Source organism: Balaenoptera acutorostrata, chromosome 15 (genome assembly GCF_949987535.1).
Source record: "Balaenoptera acutorostrata chromosome 15, mBalAcu1.1, whole genome shotgun sequence".
In the NCBI taxonomy this organism is placed as follows: Eukaryota; Metazoa; Chordata; class Mammalia; order Artiodactyla; family Balaenopteridae; genus Balaenoptera; species Balaenoptera acutorostrata.
This window is the reverse complement of record NC_080078.1, coordinates 77,690,004-77,703,153: the sequence shown is the minus strand read 5'-3', so window position 1 is coordinate 77,703,153 and position 13,150 is coordinate 77,690,004. Positions and strand designations below refer to the sequence as shown.

Sequence of the window (13,150 nt, the reverse complement as noted above, 5' to 3'; positions counted from 1 at the left end):
GACATGGGTTCGAGCCCTGGTCCAGGAAGATCCCACATGCTGCGGAGCAACTAAGCCCATGCGCCACAGCTACTGAGCCTGAGCTCTAGAGCCCGTGAGCCACAACTACTGAACCTGCATGTCACAGCTACTGAAGCCTGTGTGCCTAGAGCCCGTGCTCCGCAACAAGAGAAGCCACTGCAATGAGAAGCCCACGCACCGCAACGAAGAGTAGCCCCCCGCTCGCTGCAACTAGAGAAAGCCCGTGCACAGCAACACAGACCCAATGACCCAATGCAGCCGAAAATAAATAAGTAAATAAATTTTAAAATGATGTTAATTAACATCATTAATGTTAATGAATGAATGACATTGATAGCCTGCTCAGTGCTAATACCCCAAAAGGGCAGAAAGTTAGCACAAATCCTTCTACACAAAGAGTTCTTCCTCTTTTTTGGATTTCCTTCTCATTTAGGTCACCACAGAGTACTGAGTAGAGTTCCTGTGCTATACGATAGGTTCTCATTAGTTATCTATTTTATATATAGTATCAATAGTGTATATAATATATGTCAATCCCAATCTCCCAGTTCATCCCACCACCCCACTTTCCCCCTCGGTATCCATACGTTTGTTCTCTACATCTGTGTCTCTATTTCTGCTTTGTAAATAAGATTGTCTATGCCAGTTTTTTCAGATTCCACATATATGCGTTAATATACGATATTTGTTTTTCTCTTTCTGACTTACTTCACTCTGTATATGACAGTCTCTAGGTCCAGCCATGCCTCTACAAATGACCCAATTTCGTTCCTTTTTATGGCTGAGTAATGTTCTATTGTATATATGTACCACATCTTCTTTATCCATTCCTCTGTTGATGGACATTTGGGTTGCTTCCACGTCCTGGCTACTGTAAACAGTGCTGCAATGAACATTGGGGTGCATGTGTCTTTTTGAATTATGGTTTTCTCTGGGTATATGCCCAGTAGTGGGATTGCAGGTATAGCTGATTCACTTTGCTGTACAGTATAAACTAACACAATATTGTGAAGCAACTATACTCCAATAAAAAAAAAAGATATGAAAAAAAACAGAACAAAAGAATTCTTCCTTCCAGCTTCCATGATCTGACCACTGGCCTCTCCTACAGCGTGGTGCTTGGTTCTTCTCAGAAACCCATGCACTCTGGAGAAGGAAATCAATATGCCATTATTTAAGCTCAAATTCACTCAAGCTAAGAAGTTTATTAGAACATATGGGTATTTCTTGGACATAAATCAAGATAAATTCTTTAGGCAAATCTGAACTAGGTTCAAGGAGAGGAGGCTATACAAGCTTCATGTAAAGACTGGGAGTCTCTGGGAAAGATGAAAATTGACTATTACATAAAATTATCCTCAGAGGCTCAGTCTTCAGTTGAGTACCAGATAAGGTTGGCTTGTGTCTAGAAATAGGCATTTAAAAAAATACTAAAATCATTTTTGCCAGAACCTCTGGGGAGTCCCCATCCCTGCTCCTCCTCCTCTTGCTGTGGGCATGTAGCTGCATTTACTAAGCTGGACGCTCCTAAGATGTGATACAAATCACTAACCCAAGGACAACTTATAATTCTTAAACTGGACAACAGGCATGTTACACAGGTTTGCAAAAATTCCCGGGAACCACTCTGGTCCTCTGAAAAAGGAAACGTACTTTTGCCTAAAATGTGTTCCAGTCTGTTGGCAGGGTACAAATGCAGAATAATGCTAAAATTACCTTTCAAAATGCTTACGGGGGGGTGGGATGAATTGGGAGATTGGGACTGACATACATACACTACTATGCATAAAACAGATAACTAATGAGAACCTACTGTATAGCACAGGTAACTCTACTCAATGCTCTGTGGTAACCTAAATGGGAAGGAAATCTAAAAAAGAGTGGATATATGTGTACGTATGACCGATTCACTTCACTGTACAGTAGAAACTAACAGAACATTGTAAAGCAACTATACTCCAATAAAAATTAATTTAAAAAAAAAAGCTTAAATAAGTAGCACTTGAAATAAGGTGGAGCTGGCCCTTCCCTAACCAGTGACCTCAGCATGCCCTCCGTAGGGGCGAGCAGAAGAGACTTTTTTTTTTACAGGAAGGCCAAAGAAAGCTGAAAGTATCTGCCACAAAGGGACTTTTAGGTCCTGTAACACATGCTGAAGGAGCCCTGTTACTCAGAAGAAAGAAGTCACTTTAGTTCAGGGTGTTTCAACCTTGGCACTGCTGACATTGGGGCTGGGTTATTCCTTGTGGGGCGGGGGGTCGGGCTGTTTGTTAGCCTCTACTCACTAGATGCCAGTAGCACAGCTACTCCCACGCTGTTGTGACAACCAAACATGTCTTCAGACCTTGCCAAGTGTCCCCCGTGTTCCCTGGGGGCAGAACTGAAAACCACTGGTTGGCAGCAGGTTGAAAACCACTGCTCTAGATAAAACTCAGGCACTATCTGCTCTGAAGCGATAAAGACTCTTCAGAAGACTTTTCCAAAAGAGAGCGCTGTCCCTTTGTTCTTCCCTGGAAGCACCTGAAATGTGGCACCAGAGAGAGATGTTTTATACCAGTGAATTAATAAAGACGACCATGTATTAGTCAATTTCACCAGTGGATTTTTTTTTTTTTTCCTGGCCGTGCCGCGTGGCACGTGGCATCTTAGTTCCCCAACCAGGGATCGAACGCGTGCCCCCTGCAGTGGAAGCGCGGAGTCCTAAACACTGGACCGCCAGGGAATTCCCAGCAGTGGAATATTTTAAATATAATCATGATTTACAACTTTACATATTTCAGAAGGAATGGATTCTGCGCTTGGAGGCAGGAAAGGCAAGGTTAGAGCTCACTGTCTTTCTAGGCCAGCTCCCTGTGTGAACCTCAGAATCGTCTCCCGCTCAATGCCCACTTGGCTTACCTGTGAGTCTTCCTCTGCGATCTTGCCCTCAGTGCCAGCAGGAGGAGATGTCTGTCTTTCTTGGGAACTAACCCACTGGTCAAACTAATTAATGAGATAAATAAGAATCTTCTCATGACCTCATAACTGGATATTCTTCCCTTTCACAGGGGGGGAGGAAAGTGAATGAAGGGAATTTTACTTAAAAGAATTTGAACCCACAATTAATATTCTCCCATTAATAATTATAATAGTTAAACATAAAGGCCAAATTTTACCACCAATACCTGCCACAAGAACAAACTAACCCAAAACTTGATATACATTATCAAGTTTGATATACATAATGGCTTGATATACATTAATTACTACATTAAAAGCAGCTTTACTTTTTAAAACTTTATTGATTTACCACCTGATTAAAGCATGGGATATTTATTTTAACAGTATTATACATAATATTTTTACATAGAAAACTTTACATAGCATTTCATATTATATAATTCTGCTTATTCTTTCAAAAATGTATACATCCATTGGGCAAGGAATGTTTTTCATTAAATTACCAATATTAAATGCACTTAATCATCGTGGATAGATTAAACGAAAGTAGCTATTAACTAACTTTTAGGCATTTTTAAGGAGGTAAAACATACATTTGCACATAAAGAAATATTTGATGCAAATATGCAGATAAAATTTTTTAAAAATTAGAACACTGAGAAAAACTACACTTTTGATGAGTGTCTTTTTTTGAGAGCAAGGATTTCCATATATAGTCATTCTTTTAAATATTCGGCTTTGGTTTCTTTGTTTCCCAAACTACAAAGCTGCCGATAGCAAAACTCCAAGATTTCACATGAGTTCAAGCTATGTCTACTTTAACACAAATACTAAAACAGAATTCAGAAAATGCAGTATTAAGGATCCAGCTTCTATTTAAACCAATACCCATTTGCATCATAACAACAAACGTCTGAATGAGATGGCCATACTTGCATTTGTCAGCAGGTTCCTTTAATAACTATAAAGACTACTAAATGTATAGCCATAATCACAAAAGAATGACGAGAAAGTTTAGGGTTTTTTTTTTTTTTTTTGCATTTTGTACAAAAGTCACCTCTCAGAGGAAAATGTTGTTTCCAGATATTATTATACAATTCCCATTATGTATGTTCTTTGCTTGTACATGAGGAGTAACAGGGAAAAGGTGTATTTGACTCTAAAGATGCATATTAGAAATAAAATTTCCCATCCACCGTTTGTTGTTAAGATGCCAAAGCTGGTGATCTCCCTAAAGGACAATGAAGAAAAACAAAACTGCTCAAAGCAGCAGTCCTGTAACAAACAAAAACTTCTCCAGAGACTCAGCACAAAAAATCAACACTTAAAGCATGCTGAGAAAGAAATAAGGCCTTGGAAATGTGTCGCTCTTCTCCATAACCCTGTGAATGAATGGCCCCTGGCCCGGTGCTGCAGGGGCACACACACCCCTTTCACTGGTGTGTGAGTGGCACAAGCCACGTTCACCGTGCGCTAGAACAGATCCGTCACAAAAGAGAATTCGGGCTGAGTGGCTTTACCATTGGGAGTGAGGGATCTCCTCTGGACGTCACAGTCCACAGACAAGAAAATTCACCCTAAATGGTTTTACATCCAGTTTCTAAAAGGTCCACGCTGGTACAATTCAAATGCCTTATTCAGAATATCGAATCTTTTAAAAAACACAGCTGAAAAGAAATTCAAACCTGAATGTTTCGGCAAGTGACAAAACGCGCTTACACATTTCCTACTCTGCGAGAGGGGGCAAAAATGAAAGAGAAGGCAGGAACACGTGGGCGAAGTCTTGCAGTCACATTCAGTGAAGAAAACGTCACATGAGAACCTCAGAAGGAAAGGAAGAATCTCCACCTAGGGACGCAGCTGGACAGAAAATGTAAGTATGAACAAACCCGCATGCTCCCCATTTATACCTTTAGTGCAAATGTTAATGGAGACGGCTGACTGGCGGAGGCTGTGACCACCACAGTACCAGCGAGGACGTCTCAGCATGTGGGGTCCATGCTGCAGCGTAAAAACGTAACGGATTCCAGGACCAGGACGTCAGACGTGCTGACATTTTCCATTCACGGTAAAATATTTAGCAGGTCCTTTCCTGCTAAATTCCGTAGCCCCTCTTCTCTCATGTATGTAAATAACGTAAAAACCTAAACCTGCTCTTTTTTTTCTTTGGTAGAGAAATTAAAACACTTTTGAGGAAAGAAGAAAGTAGACAGAGTACTGCTGGCCAAAACCACACATTGCTCAAGGCTGTTAGAACACAAAAAATGTAAGAAATCAGTCTCTTAGTAAACAAAAGCACCAGAAATCCTTCTCTATAAAGAAAAACTATCCAATTGTTTAGATAGGTTCCCAACTTACTAACTTCTAAGGCACCAGAGTTGACATCAACACAACCCAATTTACAGGACTACAGGGCGCAGGGAGCAGTCTCCATGTCTTAATAACCCTGCGACGCTTCTAACGCTGAGTGCTGCTCTCGGTGAGCAGGGGACGAGAGGGCAGAGATGAAGCCTGTGTTCTTTCTCACTGACTCAGAGTAAAATTCAGCTCCCACATCTACTGCTTGCAGGCCTCGGGCTGTATTCCTAGACCGCCGGCTTCCACACAAGCTACACCAGAATCCAGTTCTACTGCAGCTGAGAGTATTGCACCGTCATTCACGTGATAGGACCCCAGAATGTAACCCTTCCAAAGAACTCAGCTCCTTGGTTCAAATTAACGGAAGCACTGAACGCAGGCCACCTCCTGCCAAGGTCACGGTCAGCTGTGCTGGCCCACAATAGCACAGGTCTGCTCGGGTTCTACCCATGACACGTGGCTGGGGGAGGCTCACAGGAGCCACCCTTCTCACGCAGAGCCCCCAGCCCCTCTCTCTGGAGGGACCTTGCGTGGGGACGGTGCCCAAGCAGGGACACTAACCGCTGGTACACTCACTATCCCGAGGTACAAAGAAAAGGGCTACTCAGATATAAATTAATTCTCTTAAATTACTACTTCACTTTTGTTACTGCTTCATAGATTAGATGGACAATGTATTCTGGAAATTTTAATACTCCTCCACAAATACTTACTTCAATGAAGACTAATCATCTTCATTCAATTGTTGACTTTTTCCTATAGCCTTTTTGTCCCCCAGTTACTAAAACAGGGAGAGCCAGGAGGCACTACATTTGTTTTTTAAACCTTGCAAGCTCTTAATTCTAACTTAATTACTAAACTCTGCCTTCAATCAAATCCTCAGTAATATCTTTTTTGTCAAATGCTTTAAAAATCACCCAGACGTTAACAAACGAAACAGAAAAAAAAAAACCCCAAAAAACCCCCAACCCTTTTCCCCCTACCTTTCCCCAAACTAATGTAACTACAGCTGACTCACAACTGACAAAAACACTCAAACTTCTCTAGCACACTCAAACAACAAAAGATCCCAGCATATTTTAGGTGGCACTTAGCCGTTACAAGAAATTTTATTAACATACTCTCTAATAATCACGAACCTATACAGCTATGTTCAGTATCATCAAGGAGAGCGACTTCCTCTGACAGAACATCTACAGCCAATCGTGGGACTTTGCTTGAGAATGACGGCAAGTGCAATGACAGATGTGACAGGCAGTTCAGTCGGTAAAGTGGAATGACAGAGATGAGACTGACTCCCCACCTACTGTGTTAACTGGGTGCGCAACAGTTTAGGGAAATAGCACAACGCCTCAGTCGGGGACTCTGATGGAACCGTCTTTATCCAGGCCATTCTGAGCGCCAGGATGCCGACTTTCTACGGTCTGACCCTTCCCGAGATGTGCCAGGCAGAGGCGGCGTGGTGACGGGGCTGCAGGGCTGCAGCAGTGGCCCGGAGGGGCCAGGGCTACCATATTGGTGGCGGGGTCCCTGGTACCTGGGATGGCTCTTCTGGAATCCATATCTTATACACAACACCTATCCTTAGGAAGAACTTCCGCAGAACTGCTCGGAGCTCAGGAATCAGGTCAAACTGCATAATTTCACACAAGTAGGGGTAGTACATTGCAGCATGTGCTTTAAACTTGAGGTGGGAGAAACAGAGAGAGAGAAAATTAGACATGGAACTATTTTTTGGCACTAGTTTTTCAAAAGTATTCATCTCACCCTGGAACTTCTTGCAAATAATACTGGTGTTTTTTCTGGCTATTATAAAGTAGATGCAAAAAATTTGCAAATTAAAACTTCTTTTAATTATATTTAACTCCTAACACAAACTATTTGGGGACAGCCTTGCTACCAAAGTCAACTTTCATTTTAGTAAATCAAGTTTCCAATTCTAAACCAGTGTTTCACAATCTCAACCCTCTCTTCCAACAAAGCCACACTGAAAATCATGGTAGCTGTTTAACAGCAACCTGCCTGGCTTCAACTTCAGCCTTTCTCCGCTGGGGCTCTTTGAGAGAAAAAGCCCCAATAACCCCGGGCACCCATTGTTCATAATTAATTAACTTCTCTCCGATGCATCTAGAATGGTGCTAGTTATGTAACCATCCTTGGAGGAATGAGGAAAGTAGTTACTTCAAAGTCTCAATGAAAAGCCAAACCAAATCCCAGTGGAGACATTACTTGTTTATACCTTTTCATCGTTTATTTTGAGGGTTTTTGTCAGAAGTAACAACAGGAGACTTGTCCAGGCCTCCCGATGGCTTTCAGAGTTCACCGTGATGAAATAGGCCAGCGCCTCGCTGCACACACTAGAAGAATCAGAGGTGGGGTGGGGGGGGGCACATGTCAAATAAAAGGAACATCTCACATTCCAATGGAGTGAAGAACTCTTTATTCTTTTATTATTCATTTATTTTTAAAAAATCTTTTGGCTGCGCTGTGCAGCGTGTGGGATCTTAGTTCCCCAACCAGGGACTGAACCCACGGCCCCTGTGCTGGAAGCGTGGAGTCTTAACCACTGGACCATCAGGGAAGTCCCAAGAACTCTTTATTCTTGCGATGAGTATTTAGTGAACACCTGCTCTGGCTGTGCCATCTTGAACGAATCCCTGAGCCTCAGTTTGCTCAGCTGTAAAATGGGAATAAATAACTGTACCAAACTCAAGGGGCTGCTGTGAAGATGAAATGAAGCAAGTACATTAAACGTTAGCCAGCGCAGGCCTGGCACGTGGCTGGGGCTCAATCAGGGTTTGCAGCACAATCAGCACGAGAGCCTGTTACCCACAGTTAACCATGAACTGCCTTTCTTTTCCCACATCACACACAACGGCTATTTTTAAAACATGCTGTGCTAAAAACATTTATGTATCTCCTTTAGAGAAACTTTATGAGACTATGTAGGTAGTTCTCTTTTGGGCCTGATGTAAATTGAAATGAGCTGCTGATGTCCTCTTTAATTAATGCATTTCTCAGCTTATGACGTCATATATTGTCCTTGCAAGATGACTGAAAAGTGCAAAAAATTATAGAAGAGAAAAAAATTCCCATAATTCCGTCATCCTAAGAGACACATAACAATATTCTGGAATAGGAAATATTCCAGTTTTTTTGTCTGTGATTTTTAAAAAACATTACTGAAAAATCACAAGTATATATGGTTTTACATCCTGCTTTTTTGTGGTGAAACTTGTATTATGAGCATGTTCCCACATCAAGGAAAATTATTTTTTAAAAACTTCATTTTAAAAAAAATTTTATTTTTTTTGGGCCACGCCGTGTGGCTTGTGGGATCTCAATTCCCTGACCAGGGATTGAACCCCGGGCCACGGCAGTGAAAGCCCGGAATCCTAACCACTAGGCCACCAGGGAACTCCCCAAAACTTCATTTTTAAAGGCTGCATAATATTCTATCATAGGATATACCACAATGTAGTTATCCATTCCACAGTCAAGCTGCTTTAAGTTTTTTCTCTTTATAAGTAGGTCTGCAATGAATGTTCTGTGTGGGAATCCTGATTCCCTAACAGTGGATTACTGAGTCAAAGAAAGAGATTGAATACTTTAAGGCTCTTGATATATATGTAATGCCCCCTGATTTCCAGAAATCGGAGAGTGAGTGTCTTTATCTCGTGTTTGCCAGCACTGCATGTTAATGTTTTCAAATCTTAAAGGAGCGAAAGGAGGCTTAGACACAGCATCTTGCTCACAGTTGCCCAAGAAACTGGGTGGCAAAGATCTAGTTCTTTGCAGGGGGCTCTCTCAATGCCATCCGCTGCCGGCCCGCTGCTGCATTTCCACACAAAGTAAGTACATCCTGGTACCCACACGATTCTAATATGTTCCTCTTGGGAAGAAGGAATGGTGGGATGTTAGAGCTGACAGTGCTCTAAAGAGGATGCAGTCAGGACTTCAATCCAGGCTGGATGACTCTGAGCTCAGAGCACTTTTCCCTGCCTATGTTTCTGTGCTTTAAGCAATGTTGAATGGAAGAAATGAAGCCCTGCCCTCCTCAGGGCATTAAGAAAAGTGAAATAGAAGAACCAGATAGGATGAAAAAACAAAAAGGAAAACAGTTGGTGAGGGTGTCAGCATATAGGTATTTTTCTCCTACTCTTTTCAAATCATAGTATTGTTATGAAGCATCTGTGTATTACAGGTAAGAAATTTAATCAGAAATCATTCTTCTTACGTTAAAAGTCGCTGCTGTATTTCTTCCCAGGAATCCCTGCGGTTCTCATCGACATACATTCGAAACAGGATCCTCAAACAACAGGCCAGGCTGCTGGTTTCTTGTTTTAGAAGGTTGGGTTTAGACTTGCCCTTAAAACCTAGAGATCAGAAATAGTCATATAAATAGTGCACACTTCCAGGGTAATGCTGAGAAATCACGTGGGAAACTAACTGAGTTACTTTAGGAAATACTGAAAGATCTCACATTTTTAATACGGCTCAATTGTGATACCAGACAAGGCAGCCCTGACATCTCATCCTCCCTATAAGGTACACTTTGCTCCTCAACACCCTGAGCTGTTCTCCATTCAGACTCTGCTCACTGGCTGGTGAAGCCATTCATTTCATCTTCTCAAGCGTAACAGTGCTTAAGAATTCTAGCATGTCTCTGACTTCCTAGATATTTTTCACAAACCACATACAAGAACACGTTTTTTTTTGGGTTTTTTTTGAGAACCAACATGATAATTATTTTATTTTTCTAGCCTTCCAAATTAGACCCTCCATTAGAGCATTTTATCATTTGAAAATAAGGACCACTGCCCTAGATGAAAACTTCACAGCAGTTCCTGAAATAGCTTCTCAGTGCGTCTCTGTCATCCCTTCTCCCTCTGCCAATCCATCCCACACACACCTGCCAGAACAATCTTCCATAAGTATCCTTTTCTTTGTATCTCATCCCTGAAGAACACGTTTTCTTAAACAAAGCAATACCAATCAGCCACAGAGATGTGTAAACCACTCTTATAAGCAAAATCTTTTTTTTTTTTTTTTGGCCGTGCCACGTAGCATGTGGGATCTTAGTTCCCCGACCAGGGATCAAACCTGTGCCCCCTGCAGTAGAAGTGCAGAGTCCTAACCACTGGACCACCAGAGAAGTCCCTAAGCAAAATCTTATTACAGGCAAAGACATAAAACACCTAGATAGTTTAAAGCTATAGAGAAAAATGACATTTTAGAATTATGGATTAAAATAGGCATTTTGGTGGAAAATTCAAGTAATGGTAACAGTACAAGAATTATATAAAGTATCACTTTTGTACACAGTTCACAAAATGAGACTCCTACCATCACCCCTGCACATACATGTGTGTCTACACGCACACACATATCACTCACTTCTGGGACTTATATATTTATTTGTACACGTGGGAGAGAAAACCCCTAAAAGCCTCAAAAAAATGTACGAATGCTTTTGTTGCTCCTAGACGACCACACTTTTTATATCATCATGCTTAACTTTACATTTATTTATTTATTTAGGCTGCGCTACGTCTTAGTTGAGGCATGTGGAATCTTTTAGTTGTGGCATGCCGGCTTCTTAGTTGTGGCATGCAGACTCTTAGTTGCAGCATGCATGCAGGATCTAGTTCCCCAACCAGGGATCGAACCCGGGCCCCCTGCATTGGGAGTGTGGAGTCTTAGCCACTGGACCAGCACGGAAGTCCCTAACTGTACAATCTTAACCTAATGTAAAATTTCTTGCCCTTGCTAGATCAATTAAACTCAACCAATTCATTTTTCCATCAAATACTTACTGAGAGTCTCCCATGTGCCAGACAATATTCCTGGTACTAGGATGAAATTTCCCTTCTCTCTCCCTCAAGCATGAAATATCTGGTAAGTTATTCCAGCTGCGTGTACCATGCCAGGAATTTTCCAAAGGCTTTAATGTTTTAGGATGGTGACCAGTGTGACCACCTGTCGCATCTGCTGTGCTTCCTCCCTTACCTGCTCGCCACAGGACAGTCCGTTGCTCGTAATTGGAGTTGAAGGCCTTTGAGAATGAGTGGGACTCCTGCAAGCAGTCTAAGAGCTTGAAGAGGTGCTGGGAAGACATGCACTTATACATGCCCTGGTCCTCTGTCTCTATATGGATATCTGCATCCAGCGTGTCTTGCTAGAGAGGGGAGGATAAGAGAGCTAAGTAAAGAAGATGGAACGGATTTGGACACTGTGGTATCAGACAGAGATCATCACAACTCTCCAGAAGTCCTCCTCTCTATAAGGTACACTTCATTCCTCAGTACCCTGAAATGTTTTCCATTTAGACTCTGCTCATTGGCTGGTGAAAGAATATGCTGAGCTCTTGCATGATGGCAGGCTTTGCTGGCCAGAGTTTCAGTTTTGTCAGTACTGCCTTCATTGCATGAACAGGAGTGTGTACTTCTCCAATTATTTCACTACAGGATTGCACTGTCCTCTTTTTATTTTATAAAGAAATTGGAAAATGAGAAAATCAAACTGTAGTGCGTGTGATAGAAGGTGTGAGTCTCAAAACATACTCACTGAAAAGAAAGAAATTGTTAAGCAAAGCCCAAGGGCATCTTTAGCCTAATCAGGTGATTAATGAACTTTAATAAGATTGACAACTGTGTTTTCAAATGTGAAGGGAAAAACCATAGAAATAGGTATGGAATGCTAGAAATTTTTATTGAACATGTTGCCTAAAATAATTAGGGATTATTAGACATAATTAAGGATTTTATATTTGTTGAGCCCTCTAGGAATGGACCACAACCCTCCCTAGAAGCCAGAGGTTACAAAAGGGCAGAGTTTGCAACACTCCCCAAATTGATCTATAAATTCAATGTAATCCTTATCAAAATTCCAACTGACATCTTTGCAGGAATTGACAAGCTGATCCTAAAATTCATATGGAGATGTAAATGACATGGAATAGCCAAAATAGTCTCGAAAAAAGAAGCACAAAGTTGGAAGACTCATACTTCCCTATTTCAAAACTTACTAAAAAACTACAGTAATCAAGACAGTGTGGTACTGGCATAAAGATAGACATATAGATCAATGGAACAGAACTGAGAATCCAGAAATAAATCCTCATATTTATGGGCAAGAGATTTCCAACATGGCTATCAGAACAATTCAATGGGGAAAAAATAGTCTTTACATCAAATGGTGCTGGGATAATTAAACATCTACATGCAAAAGAATGAAGGCAGACCCCCTATCTCCCATCATATACAATAATTAACTCAAAAATGGATCAAAGACCTAAATGTAAGAGCTAAAATTATGAAACTCTTAAAAGAAAATGTAGGCCTAAATCTTTGTGACCTTGAATTAGGCAATGCTTTCTTAGAAATAACTTTAAAAGTACAAGTAACTAAAGAAAAAATAGTAACTTGGACTTCATCAAAATTAAAAACTTTTGTGCTTCAAAGGACACCATCAAGAAATTGAAAAGACAATGTACAAAATGGGAGAAAACAGGTGCAAATCATACATCTATCTGATAAGAGACTAATAACTAGAATATATAAAAACTCTTACAATTCAATGATAAAAAGATAAATAACCCAACTTAAAACTGGGCAAAGGATTTGAATAGACATTTCTCCAAAGATACACAAATGGCCAACAAGCACAAAAGATGCTCTACATCATTAGTTATTAGGGAAATGGAAATCAAAACCACAAAGAGATACTACTTCACACACACTGGGATGGTTATAATAATTAAAAAAAAAAAAAGACAGTAACAACCATTGGTGAGGATGTGAAGAAACTGGAACCTTCATACATCGCTGGT

General features: G+C 41.0%; 1 protein-coding gene and 1 non-coding gene across 3 annotated transcripts in view; both read right to left on the bottom strand.

Moving 5' to 3' along the window:
- Positions 1–3,290: 3,290 nt before the first annotated feature.
- Positions 3,291–13,150, bottom strand: part of ARFGEF2 (ADP ribosylation factor guanine nucleotide exchange factor 2) — a 101,104-nt gene continuing 91,244 nt past the window's right edge. The window contains exons 36-40 of one of the 2 annotated variants that reach the window (XM_007185339.2): positions 11,329–11,497; positions 9,557–9,695; positions 7,559–7,676; positions 6,857–7,003; positions 3,292–4,821 (exon numbers count right to left, since the gene is read on the bottom strand). In XM_007185339.2, coding sequence (XP_007185401.2) covers positions 4,810–4,821; positions 6,857–7,003; positions 7,559–7,676; positions 9,557–9,695; positions 11,329–11,497 — 585 coding nt within the window. In that variant the 3' untranslated portion in view covers positions 3,292–4,809. Of the gene's footprint in view, positions 7,004–7,558; positions 7,677–9,556; positions 9,696–11,328; positions 11,498–13,150 lie in introns of both variants that reach the window. The other variant, XM_007185338.2, reaches the window with a different exon arrangement.
- Positions 10,402–10,474, bottom strand: TRNAR-UCU (transfer RNA arginine (anticodon UCU)). The gene has a single exon. It is a non-coding gene; the product is annotated as a tRNA-Arg (tRNA).